The sequence below is a fragment of the Myotis brandtii genome, unplaced genomic scaffold (genome assembly GCF_000412655.1).
Source record: "Myotis brandtii unplaced genomic scaffold, ASM41265v1 scaffold824, whole genome shotgun sequence".
Classification (NCBI taxonomy): Eukaryota; Metazoa; Chordata; class Mammalia; order Chiroptera; family Vespertilionidae; genus Myotis; species Myotis brandtii.
In genome coordinates this window covers 188,641-201,723 of record NW_005371344.1, presented here as the reverse complement: position 1 = coordinate 201,723, position 13,083 = coordinate 188,641, and the positions used below count along the sequence as shown (strand labels likewise).

At 40.9% G+C, this 13,083-nt stretch overlaps 1 protein-coding gene across 2 annotated transcripts in view; it reads right to left on the bottom strand.

Moving 5' to 3' along the window:
* The window catches only part of INSIG2 (insulin induced gene 2), a 29,344-nt gene extending 17,000 nt beyond the window's left edge, over window positions 1-12,344 (bottom strand). For both annotated transcript variants that reach the window (XM_014531716.1, XM_005884205.2), the window contains exons 1-2: window positions 12,282-12,344; window positions 3,780-4,170 (exon numbers count right to left, since the gene is read on the bottom strand). In XM_014531716.1, coding sequence (XP_014387202.1) covers window positions 3,780-4,023 — 244 coding nt within the window. In that variant the 5' untranslated portion in view covers window positions 4,024-4,170; window positions 12,282-12,344. The remainder of the gene's footprint in view (window positions 1-3,779; window positions 4,171-12,281) is intronic.
* Between the last annotated feature and the right edge of the window lie 739 nt (window positions 12,345-13,083).

Below are 13,083 nucleotides of genomic sequence, written 5' to 3'. Positions count from 1 at the left end.
AGTTAATCACTTTAACTACAAACAATCACGCTTAAGCTACATAATCTTTACTCCCAGGAATGGAGATAAGAAACGCCCTAACCTTTGTAAGACAGGATTACAGGATTAAAATCGACTGGTATAAATACAGATGTAACAAGACAATAATCATCAGATCCTAGCCAGAACTAGATCCTGGTATCCTGGCTAGAGGTCCTGACTAGGCTGCTGGTGCACAAATTTTTGTGCACTGGGCCTCTAGTATGAACAATAAGATAGTAATAAATACATATCTCTCGACAACTGAATCTAAAAATCAAAATAAACAAACAAGAAATCTAATGAACAAAATAAACTGATGAATAAGTAGAATCAGCATGGAAACATGGAACAGACTGAGGAATCTCAGAGGGAAGGTGGGTGGGAGGGCAGGAAGAGAGTAAGCAAAGATCTTATATGCATATATGCTTTACCTAAGAATACAGACAATAGGGTGGTGAAGGCCTGGGGCCGGGCAAGAACTGGCTGGAGGGGGGGCCATGGGGGGATAAGGGGGACATCTGTAATATGCTCAACAATAAAGATTTAAAATTTTTTAAAAAAGAGTAAGATATGACCGCATTCCCAAAGTGACCAAAGCAACAATTAAATACAGTAATGTGTTTAGGGATAGCACTGATAGGGCCAGTGAGGTCTCAGTCTTCTCCTGGCATGTGCTGAGGGGCGGAGAGGTGTCAAGAAAGCTAGGGTGTCAGGAAAGCTTCACAGAAGAGGTGATCCTTGAAGTAGGAGCATTTGGCAGGTAAATGATGTGAAAAGAGCTTTCTAACCAAAGCATTTGGGAACAGAAAACACCAGTATCACCTGGAAACTGTCCGGGTTAGGCAGAAAGGGAGCTCAGAGGAAGGTAAAGTAGGCAAGGGCCATATCATAGAGACTTTACCCTGCAGATACGGGGAACCAGAAATATAATGCCATCACATCTGCATCAGGGAGGGAGGCTGAAGGATGGTACAAAATTAGAGGCAGAAAAAGAAAAGACCTGAAAATGCCAAGCAGAGTGGTTGAGGGCTTTGCCCAAAAAAGAGACAGAGGAAAGATGTAAAACTTGGAAACTGGATGTGGGAGTTAAGAGAGAGAGAGGCAGGAGACTTGCAGGGCTCTCCAGAAATTGGGTAACTAACTGCATGGCTAAACAGGAAAGATTTGTTTTTTCTTTTTAAATTAGACATTAGTTTCATAAGTATGAACACAGTCTGGTAACTTGTGATTTTTGAGTCAACTTTTCTACTTACTTTACCCACATAATTATAGTTGTCTTTTTTTCTATTTATTATTCAGAAAGATTCCTTTATTATGGTCCTCAATAATGTTGAAGAGTTTTCTAACTCCAATTCTAATGCACTGCACATAAAGAAGTTAATCAACTCGAAACACTAATCATTAAACTAAAAATAGAGAAGCAATTTACCAGAGTTCTCTACTAGTTGGCCCTCCAGAAGCCCTAGTAGCAAATTCTCAGCCCTATGTGTTATACAGAAAGGTAGAAATAACCAGGGACCCTTCTGCTTACATGTAGAGAATGGGGATGCAGAGAACCTCAGTGTGTGAATACTAGTTGGACAGGAAAATCAAAGGACAATAATCAGTTTTTCTGATTTAAGATGGTGAGAGCCTAGAGAGCTTTGAAAATGCATACCAACAGATACACAGAATACATGCGTGCTACATACACACGCAGAGTCATACACATGATATTTCTTACATCATTTATTTTTCTATAATATTTTCCTTAAAATTGGGGGCGGGAGGAGGCAGCAATTATGCAAGAATTCATTTTCCATTTTTGGCAACTTCTCCAAATCTGATATCTTACCCAATAAAACCAGTAGCAGAGGTGACTGAAATCTAGATTTCCTAATGCCTCTACTTTCTTTTGTCTGGGTGCCTCATAGAATGCACTGCTTTCAGGAGAAACAATTAAGCAAGAAATGCAAATCCCCAAATGAAAAGGTGTGATGTTGAGTTTGTAAGTGTGAGAAACCTAGTGGCTGGGAAAAGGAAGGAAAGCAGGGACAAAGTGAATGAAATGTAGTATTAACGTTTAGAATTTCCTTCCTACTAATAAGTGTGAGTTTGTGGCAGAAGTGCCCCCACCACCCTGTTCTCCATAACAGAGGTACAATAAAACCTTAGTTAAGTTCTCCTGCCCACGCCCAGAAGGTGCAACACACGCCAGTGCATTCATTCCATTCAAGCGTCGCACTTATGAGGCTGGAGGCTTTGAAAAAGGCACCCTGAGTAAAGGAGGCCTGGGACATTGACCTAGCTGCACCAGTCACTGGCTCTGGAACCCTGGGTCCCTTAATATCCTCTTATCATTCAGCTTCCTCATCCCCCAAAATAGGCACAATGCTCCCAAAGGTGACCTGCAGGTCCTTGGGGTGGAAGCATGTGCCTGGCACATTAGTAGACATTCAGTAACTATTTCCCTCCTCTGACTTTCCCCTTGTCTATTCCTAAAAGTCATGTTCTTCCAAGTCACCAAAAGCTTCTATTGGTGGCCAGACAGCAGTTACATGATGGTAGAAAATAACAAAGAACTAGTAAAAGTTGTTAGGAACACTTTTTCTCTTTTCAGAATTTTTACATGATACAACAGAGAATGAAATATAATTTATGCTGTCTTCTCTTTGTTTGGACTATTTCACCTATTCTCTCAGAGAATAATAACAACCCTATGGAAACTAAGAACCATCACCTTTACAACTTCTCTTTTGATATGAATGTTATAATAGTGAGACATCAATAAATAAAGCACACTGAAGCCTCACCATGACAACACCCTTCCACTCATGTGACAGAATTATGTAACTGTCTAATTAGTTTCACCAGGACATTCAAAATGCCTTATACCTAACTTCTTACCCTTCAACCTCCAGTTTTGGATGTAAGTCAAAAAGTATCTATATTATACTGTAAAGTATTCATGTATATTAAGTATGTGACACCAAGCAGACATTCAAAAAAAGCAATTTTCTCCCTCGTCAGAATTCCCTTCTACTACACAATTATGGCTTCCATGACCTCATTATATAAAATATTATTAATCTATTAGAATTCATCATTAGAAAAAGCTAAACAGCTACTCATTATGACAGATCAGCATCATCAATTAGGCTTCTGAAATGCTCCACTTTATCCATTATACACTGTCCACCAAACAAAACATACAATATGAAGCTTTTAACTTGAACAAAACTATTCTGTCAGGTTTTTATCTATTTCAAAAAGAAGACCATAACACACCCTTAAGACCACACCCTTCAAACCAAACAGTGGTGATCATCATCAAAATAACTTAAAATAAAACTTACATGAGATGGGTTGAAGATAGGAAAAAAATTAAGAAGCTGAAAGCCTCATCCCTAAGGGAATCAGGTTTTTAGGATTACATTTTTGAAAGACATGGAACAGATAGAAATCAGACACAAAAGAGTATATGCTCTATGATTCCTTTTACATTACATTTTATAACAGGCAAAAATAACCTAGTCATGGAAAGATCAGTGGAAGCCTGAGGCTGGGCCTGGGAAGTAGACTGCAAGAGGGCACAAGAGAATTTGTGGTGGTAGTTACATGAATGCATGCATTTGTCTAAACTCACCAAATTGTTCATTTAAAATAGACACATTTATTATATTTAAATTATACCTCAATAAAGTTAAATTTTTAAAAAAAAATCCACACTCATTCACCCCATTTTCTTCCTAAGCATTACAGAAATAACCTGCACATACCTGAAGCTGTGCCACAGCACGGTGGTACCCACCATGCTGAAGAAAAGATGCTTGCAATCACATCAGGTGGGAAAAGGGTCACGTTTCTCTGAATCTGAAGTAAATTTAACACTAATGCCAGAAATACTCCAATAAAAAACAGCACTACTCCTCGAATCATCAAATTTATACTCCAGCTAGTTACAGATGAGATGTAAGGACCACGCTTTTTGGGCCCAGGTGACTCTGTCTCTCCTTCTGCCATGGTTTCATAAGTTCAGTAGGCCAGCAGAAAAAAAAAAAAAAAAAAAAAAAAAAAGGCTTCCCAGCTGAAATGGCTTGTCTGTGAATCAAGCAGATTGGCGTTTCAACAGAACCGCATCTTGCCCTGAAATAGGACCAACCAGAAATCCTGCAAGAGACGACAAAAAAAAAAAAAAAAATTAGTATGGGTTTAATAAATGATTATATAATTGTCCTGATTTCAATAGTAATTAATGTAAAAGGACAAACAATGAAATAACAATCTGATATATTTATTTAAATTAGTTACTTACTAAATAAAAAAGGTTTAAAAACATTTTTATATGAATTATGTAATTTTTAAAAAGTGCAATACTTAACACTTAACTAGGATAGAATATGTGACCTAAGAGATTTAAAATTAAAATAATAGTAAGAACAGTTTGCTCCACATCAGAGAAACGGTTATATGGGATACTTCCATTAGAATCTGGAAGATCAAATCTGTTGCTCCTACCTAAATATTTATACTTTACAGAAAATACACTAATTTATACTTTACAAAAATTAACACACTCTGACTGAAAATCAATAAAATGTGACTTGTTCATGAGGACAATCTTTAGTGGGGAACATAATGACATGTTTTAAAGTCTAATGCTTATATATTTGAATTTCTGGTGTCTTAAAAAAAGCAGACCACCATTCAGTCACCTACACACACACACACACACACACCAAGCACAGAAACTAGACCTGACCCTTCCCTCCAGAGCCACAGCTGTGACCCACCCCTGCCTGGGCCCAATCCACCTTTCCTGCAAGCATGGGAGCTTTGGCGAGAAAGCTGGAGTAGAAGCAGAAGAAAGGAAACTAAGAAAATGAAGAATGACCTAGATTTTGATGAGTTTTATCCATATAGATCCTGACTCCTAAAACCTAGATCTTTGCTAGTACAATAGGTGTATTTGTTCACTCTAACCAAAGTTATCTTTCCTTTATATTTAAGACAACACTTAAGGCTTTCTATGAGCTGCTCTAAGCACCTGACATATGGTAACTCATATAACTCTCACAGTAACCTAAAAGGTAAGTGCAATTATTATATCCATTTTACAGGTGAGGCAAAAAAAAGAGGTTAAGTGACTTAACCAAGTTTATACCCCTAATAAGAGGGTGAGCTGGGATTCAAATCCATGGTGTCTGGCTCCAAAACCCTCATTCTAACCATGGTGCTCAGCTTCCCAAAGTGTTGCATATCCTTCTGTGTTTTCTATGAATATAACTGTATTTTTAAATGGGAAAATACTATACAATTTTTATTAACTTACTTTTATCCCATCCAACAATATAACATATCCTGAGCATGATCAGAAGTCAGCACATAAATGATGTTTCCTTTGAGTCTCAAAGCAGTTTATTTAAAAGGTTAGGATGATACTTATAGTAGCTACCTTTTAATAATAGGTATAGCTGCTTCATGGATTATAAACTTTTTATATAGGTCTTATTCACTATTAAGTCTCCAGTGTGTCTATGTACCCAGAACGGTGCCTGCCCAGCCCACAGTGGGAGCTCTACATATGCATATTTGGTTAATGAAACTGGGTTAACTATTTTTGTTTATTTGTTTGTTTATCTTTACCTGAGGATATTTTTTTCCATTGATTTTTGGAGACAGTGGAAGGGAGGGGGAGAGACAGAGAGAGAGAAACATCAATGTGAGAGAGACACAACGACTGGTTGCCTCCCGCACTGGTTGCCCTGACTGGGGCCAGGGATTGAGCATGCAACTGAGGTGCGAACCCTTGAGCAGAACCGAACCCATGACCCTTTAGTCTGTGGGCCAATGCTCTAACCTAACCACTGAGATAAGCCACTTGGAGATGGATTAACTCTTTTTGAATCAAACTACACTGGGTTAAACAGGCCTTTTGAAAGACAACTGAGCCCTAACTGGTTTGGCTCAGTGGATAGAGCATCGGCCTATGGACTGAAAGGTCCCAGGTTCGATTCCGGTCAAGGGCATGTACCTTGGTTGCGGGCACATCCCCAGTAGGAGGTGTGCAGGAGGCAGCTGATCGATGTTTCTCTTTCATCGATGTTTCTAATTCTCTATCCCTCTCCCTTCCTCTCTGTAAAAATTCAATAAAATATATTTTTTTAAAAAAGAAAATAAAGGCAACTGAGCATGTAATCAAAATTTAAACTATATTTCCTCTGAACTTCCAAGTTCCAACTTACCTTACAAATGAGCTTTGGAATAAAACCCATGTGTAAATTGAGGGGAAGGATACTGACTTTAGAAATAATCAGCATGAAAATGAGAATATTCGTAAGTACCAGCAACTTTCACAGCTTACCACTGTCATATGATAAACACAGAGAACAGACTTTTTTTATTGAGCCTCTGCCATACCCAAAGCTCTGTGCCCAACACTCAAGGGGGGAATTCTGTCCTCAAGCTAGTCCTCGCAAACCTTCTTAGTCTATAGCATAACTAAGTTCTACAGCTTAGACGACTAGGGAAAACAGTACATGTTACAGCTGATTCATGGGGAAAAAAGACTCTAAACACCAGTTGAAATTGCCCAGAACATCTCCTGACTTGGTTTTGCAGACTATTCCTTGCAGTAGTATGCAGCATGCCGGCATGCCATGTGTTCTAGTCACTTAGCAAGGTGTTCAGTAGCTACAGAATTCTTCTTCATCTTCATCTTCATCATCATCATCATCATCACCATGACTACTGATATAGCACCCATTTATGGAGGGCCTACTCCATGACAGACATACAGTAACTCTAATCTTCAAAATAATCCTAAAGGTAGGTGTTATCATCCTCATTTTACAAATGAAGATATTAAGTCAAAGAGATTTAGCAACTTGCTTATGGTCACCTGACATACAATATTAGAACTGGAATTTTTCCTTACATCTGACTGATTCCAAAACCCCTTCTCTTTCCTCTAAACCTTGAGTCCCATTCCAGCCTAACTCCTCAGGCTTCTCTTTTGGCATCTGGATCTACAGACGAGGATGACTGAAAAGATGGGTTTAAGGCAGGATAGTAAGAAGCTAGGAAAATTCCTTGGCAAGTGGGATGAGGAAACTGAGACATGGCTGACTCAAACCAGCCTCATCCAGCACCCTAACCCACCTGTGTCCTTCTCCCTTACACGACCACTCCCTTACTCATTACGCCCTCAGGATAATGAAATTCTGACCAGTCTCAGTAATCTCAGAAGCAACGCCTTGGATCTGTTGACCACGTAAACAGAGTTTTGGTCAAACTAGAGATAATATCTAGGCCTCAGTTGTGTTTCAGCTACAGGCCCAGAAAAGCAGCAAAACAGATGAAGCAACGCAATGACTGATATTTGGACCAGATGCAATGACTAATGAACCCTTATCCTAGCACTGACCCTAGAGACCAGGATCCTGAAAGGACACACCTGGAAAGCTGATAAATATTCTACTGAGATCCTCCCCGGAGAGCTCCCCTAAAATGCCCACCTTTAGAAAACAGACGCAAACCCTTAAGACAAAGGACCCAGTATGCTCTCTCTTTGGAGCATGCCTGAGCCTGCCCGCTCTTTTCCCTCAGGTATGTACCTTTGCTTTCTTCCTCCTAAGCACCAAGGCCTTTCTTTTGCCTGTATAAGTTGTTTCCTGAGTCCGCACAACCCAGCTAGCTCACTTCTTCTACCTCTGGGACTTTCTAAATAAACTTCCTATGCTAGAGCTCTTGGCTCTGAATTCTTTCTTTGCCAAACTCAAGCTGCTGCTCACAGGTAAACATTAGAAAACAATCTCAACTATAATATATTCTCAAGGTACCAATGCCAACATAAGGGGGAGACTATATAATAACACAAAGACCAGGAGAATAAGTGTACAAACACCTTGAAATTTTATTTAAATGTACTAGATCGAAGAGTAAAACAAATGTTTAAAAAAAATCATATTGCCAACTTAACATACTGCATTACCAACAGCTGACTCTTCACTCCATAAACTTCCAGTAGACACAGCAAAGCCCCACTTTTGCTGTTAAAACAGCTACTAGAGGACAAAGAATATTCAGTGGACTCTTGAACAATGGGGGAGAGAGGGGGTAAAGGGTGCTGATGCCCTTGCAGTTGAAAATCTGTAATTTCTGCCCCTGCCCTGAAAACTTAACTAAATTGGCTCTCAGTATCTTCGAGCGCTGCCCACAGATACCAAAATCCACAGATGTTCAAGCTCCTTATACAAAATGGCATAGAACAATGCATACAGTTGGTCCCCACATCTGTGGATTCCCAACCATGGATTGGAAATTCACGGTAGGCTGAATTCATGGATACAAAAGCAGAAGTACCAAGGGCCAATTGTATTTATTGGGGGGTTGGAGGGAAATCGGCATGTAAGTGGGCCCATGCAGTTCAAACCCATGTTGTTCAAGGTTGAACTGTACATATATTTTTAGTAATACAAACTGCTCTAGTAAATCATTTTGCTTATGTTCGTGCATTTTTTTCCAAAAGGGAATGAATGGCAAAGGATATTTTATGTACAATAAATAATGTTTTTAAGAGAGCAAAATAACTAGTTTTAACACTTATTTCAGTTGTGGTAGGCCCCATCTCACAATCACTCACCAGGGGTTGTCAAAGAGTTTAGGCATTTGGGGCTGGACAACTCCTTGCTGTGTGGACCTGCCCTAAGCATTGCAAAAACACTTCCCTGGCTCATGCCCACTAAACGCCACTATATGCTCTCTCCCCAATTTGAGACAATTAAAAATGTCCCTACACATTTCCATATGCCCCAAGAGAGGCAATGCTCTCCGCTGAGAACCAATGATTGCTGGAGACTCTTTCCTCATTCTATTTCAAGGCTGCCTGAGACTTTCTAAACGGTTTGTGTTATTCTACCACAGCTGTTTATTCAACCTTTCCTGTAGTGCTGGTTTATAGCTTCCTATTTCACCCCAAAAGTTTTCTTTAAAAATAACATGACATTTGTTTGATGTTTATTTGAATGAGTTTTTAAAGCTAATTTTTACAAGTCCAAAAATCTAACTTTGTGACTACAAAATAATACAATAGTACATAATTACTATAGGCAAAAATAAAAGTTAAAGTGCTTTAGAGTCACAATATCCTAAAATTTAAGAAATGGAAGGGAAATTGGAGATCATCTCTTGCAAGGGATATGTGAGCCTAATGCAAAAAGAAGGAGAAGGAGGAAGGAGGAAAAAGGAGGAGGAAAGAGGAGGAGGAGGAGGAGGAGGAGAAGGAGAGGAAAGGGGATAATGAAACAGCAATAGTAGATGAAAAGCCATCACCATTTTTCAGTTCGAGGAGGAGGAGGAGGAGGAGAAAGGTTGTGCATATGTGTATTTTCTAGGAAGAAAGTTCCACAATTTATATCAAGTACTCAAAATGTCCACGAACCAAAAAAAGTTAAGAGGCAGTGATCTAACCGTTCTCTCATTTTACTGGAGAAGCAAATGACACCCAATGTGAGCAAGTGAAGTGACAAGATCAAGACTGTTCCACTGGATCTTGCTACCATAAACATGTAAAGTGAACTCCTGGAAATGGCCAGACTCTTCAAAGAAATAAGAAATTCCACTAGACCATTCATTCCCTACTGTGGAACACTTAAATTACTAAAAAGGAATGTTGTTTATAATATTAACCACACACTAGAGGAATAGTTAGTTGTTTTAAAGTGAAAGCTCATGTAATAAGTATCCCCTAATTTGTTTGTTTTAAAGTTTGGTTTTTCTGATTATGTGTTGAAATTATTTTCTTAAAACAAAGAGTACCTACACCTTTAAATATTACTCTTACATCAATGATAAATTTGATTCTCCAAAATTAAAAAATAATCTATATTTGAAAAATTTAGGCCACTCAAGAAATAATTTGCTGACCAGGCAAAAAGTCTCTGGTACAAAAGTACCCTTTAGAGAATAATAACTCAACAGATCCTCAACAATAATAACCTTGGTAAATAGGCAAGATAATCTCCATTTTATAAAATAAAATAGGCTAAGTAACTTTCTGAGATCATAAAACTATTACCAAAAAGCACTAATATTGGCCCCAAGCACTCTGACTCTATGTCCAGAGCACTTCCCATTTCACTCCATGTCCTCCAGCTACAAACACCATACAAAAAAAGTTAAGTGCCACATAAGAAACACTTTTTAGAGTTATGTTGATAAAAAATACTGTTAATACCAAAATAAGCTTTTTATTTCAATAACTGACAAAGAAAAAACTCCCACAGGACATGAAAAATTCTACCTTGAACAACACGATGCAAATAGTTTGGATAGATAAATAACAAATCATCAAAACTGAAAAGACACATGACTACCTGTTAGTGGATTAATATTATTACTTCTAGATGAATAAAAGAGGGTTAGAAGTGATCCTGGGCTTTGTGAATGAAGATCAAAGCTGATATTTGCTACTGAAACAATTTCAGGCAACAGGCCACTGAAAACACACCCACAATCAAAAAATCTCCTAGTGAGCTTAAGAACCATTTGCATTCTCACAATTACGCCAACCCCTAAAACCAAACAAGGCCATTCATTTTCCAAGGAGGCAGTATGTTTGCTGCCTACAATGAACCTGTCCCTTCAGGTGCTTAGGTCACATAGGCTAATAAATAATAAAACTAAGTTACTACCTCACATCTTTTTTATTCATCTGCTCTCTTAATTACAATGGCATTCTCAACACAGAATAAGCATCAACATTAGGAAAAACACACTTAAATCAATGAAAAGGTTTAGCCCTCCTTACATATAAGCACACACATGTGGGTCATAAGCTAAAATTTCCAGGAAGAAACACATTTGCCTTGAAGTCACTGAAACTCACCTTTCCTCTCAACATCAAAACCCGAACACAGAAACTATTAAGCAAGCAGCATTCACATCCCATTACTGCTTTTAAATGTCAAATCTCAGGCTCTAAAAAGGTTGGCGAATAATGTTCTAAGAACAATAAAAACAAGTTGTCTCTAAACTACTGAATTACCTTTTATCCTTTTCTTTTCAGCCCACCATATGGAAAAGCAACACTTGCCAGTTTAAAAAGAACCAACCTGTTCCCCAAATGTACACGATTCACAGCTTGGTCACTTCATATCAGATATCTACTGGGAACTCAAAGCACACTACACATCATGTCCAGAGAAAGAATGAAGGTGGAAATAGAAAGAACACCTGGCTAATTGTTTTTTTCTGTGGGAACCCTACTAGCAGCCGCATTCTCTTCATTCATTTTCACAAAGTGGTTCGCTATCAAGGCCAAACCCAAACGTTGGAGCGCCCAGTCTAGCCACTGCCCGGCTGCCTTCACTCCCCCTCACCCGGGCCTGGGACTCTCTTTCGTGCAATCCTCGGCGGCACTGCAACCCGGATCCCGGCCAGCACAGCCGCCAGGTCCCTCCATTGCTTTCTACAGCATTTCTGCATCCAGCCTGCAACACAGCAAGCTCTTCAAGGTACATTTTCCCGGACTACCTGGCTAAGACCACACTTCAATAACTTTTCCTCCCACACTAGCTGGGCATGGGTCCTGGTCACCTTTTTAGCACCACCTCCCTGCCCCCCCGTCATCCACACTCTGTTATTGTTCCTTTTCCGCATTGCTGATCCCCACTGACCAGCTCTTAAACCCCAGGGTGATAGTTCTCACCAACGACTTCTCGGTCTTGACAAGAGTTCTCGGGCATACCCGCACACCACTTCCCTGGGTTTCCAATTCCAACCCAATGCCACAGTCCCACTCCTCAACCCAAACCAACACAGCTTTCTGTGGATTCTAAACTCACTGCCATAGCCACCTTTGGGGATCCACCACCCTCCCGAGCCTGAGTCTCTCTGGTTACCAGCCTCCCAAGTCCTGACAGCTCTATGCTGGACAGCTCGCCGACCTCCACCCTCATCAGATCTCCAGGGTCGCCCATCCCGCCGTCCTCCAGCCTTCTTTCCTCTCCAACCCTCTCCCACTGTCGGGGGAGCCTCGGCCTCTCAGATGACCTCTCCCCGACCCCGCCGTCCCCGTCCGGACCTCGCCGACCCTTCTTCAGGTGAGCGGAACCCCTCGCCCTTCAGGCCCCATCCGCAGTCCTGGCTCCCGCACTTGCCAGCAGGGTTCCTAGGATGCAAAATCACCAGCACTTCCTCTTCCCGAAGGCCACCCACTTCCTCAGACCACTTTCCTCAGCACCGAGGCACTGGCGCTTCGCAGGTGGACCCCAACTCACCCCCGCCTCCGCCATCTTCTGGGACGGCCCCGCCCCCCTCCACCTCTTCCTTTTCCCCTCCCACAACTCGACCTGAGCTCCACTGCGCCTGTGCGGCCGGCGCTGACGCGCCCAAAGATCGGGGCAGAAGAGCTTCCGGTGCTGACCGGCCTAGTTAGTAGACCCGCGAGCCGGGGCAAAAGGGCTTCCGGTCTGCCCGAAATTAGCGGCTGTTTGTAGGCGTGGACAGTCTAGGAGTGGGAGGGTGCCAGATCAGCTGTTGTTTGCTGACCAGGCGGTCAAGGGTTGTGACGAGTGCCCAGACCCTGCGGGCGGTGTGAGAGATTCGTGCGCTGACACACGCACACTCTTTCGCAGGAGCAGCTATTCGTGCCCTTCTCCTTGCAGCCGAACCCGGAGGGTTCTGGAGCCAGCCCGCCGGCTTCTCCCGCCGAGGATGCTGACTCTGTACCTTTGTGCTTTTGCTGGGCTTTACTCATGACCTTTTTTCCTTCCCTACTGTCATCATTAGTTTTAGGAGAACACAATTGATTTTTTTTTTTTTTCATCTCCATTCCACAGCACTTTATGCGGTTTTCATTGATAATCATTCACCAGGTTCGGCCACCTAACCCAGTTTTCATAGGAAGAGCTTGAGAGGTTTACAGCAAAGTAGAGAAAATACAGAACCATAACAACTTATCAGAAGCAGTATTAAAATATGGGTGTGGTCAGATTACAGTGGTCTTGAGGAAAGTTTTCAATGAAATTTGGGCCTTGCTTAAGAGCTTTGCAGAGGATTGTCAATTGGTGAAATTCCTTT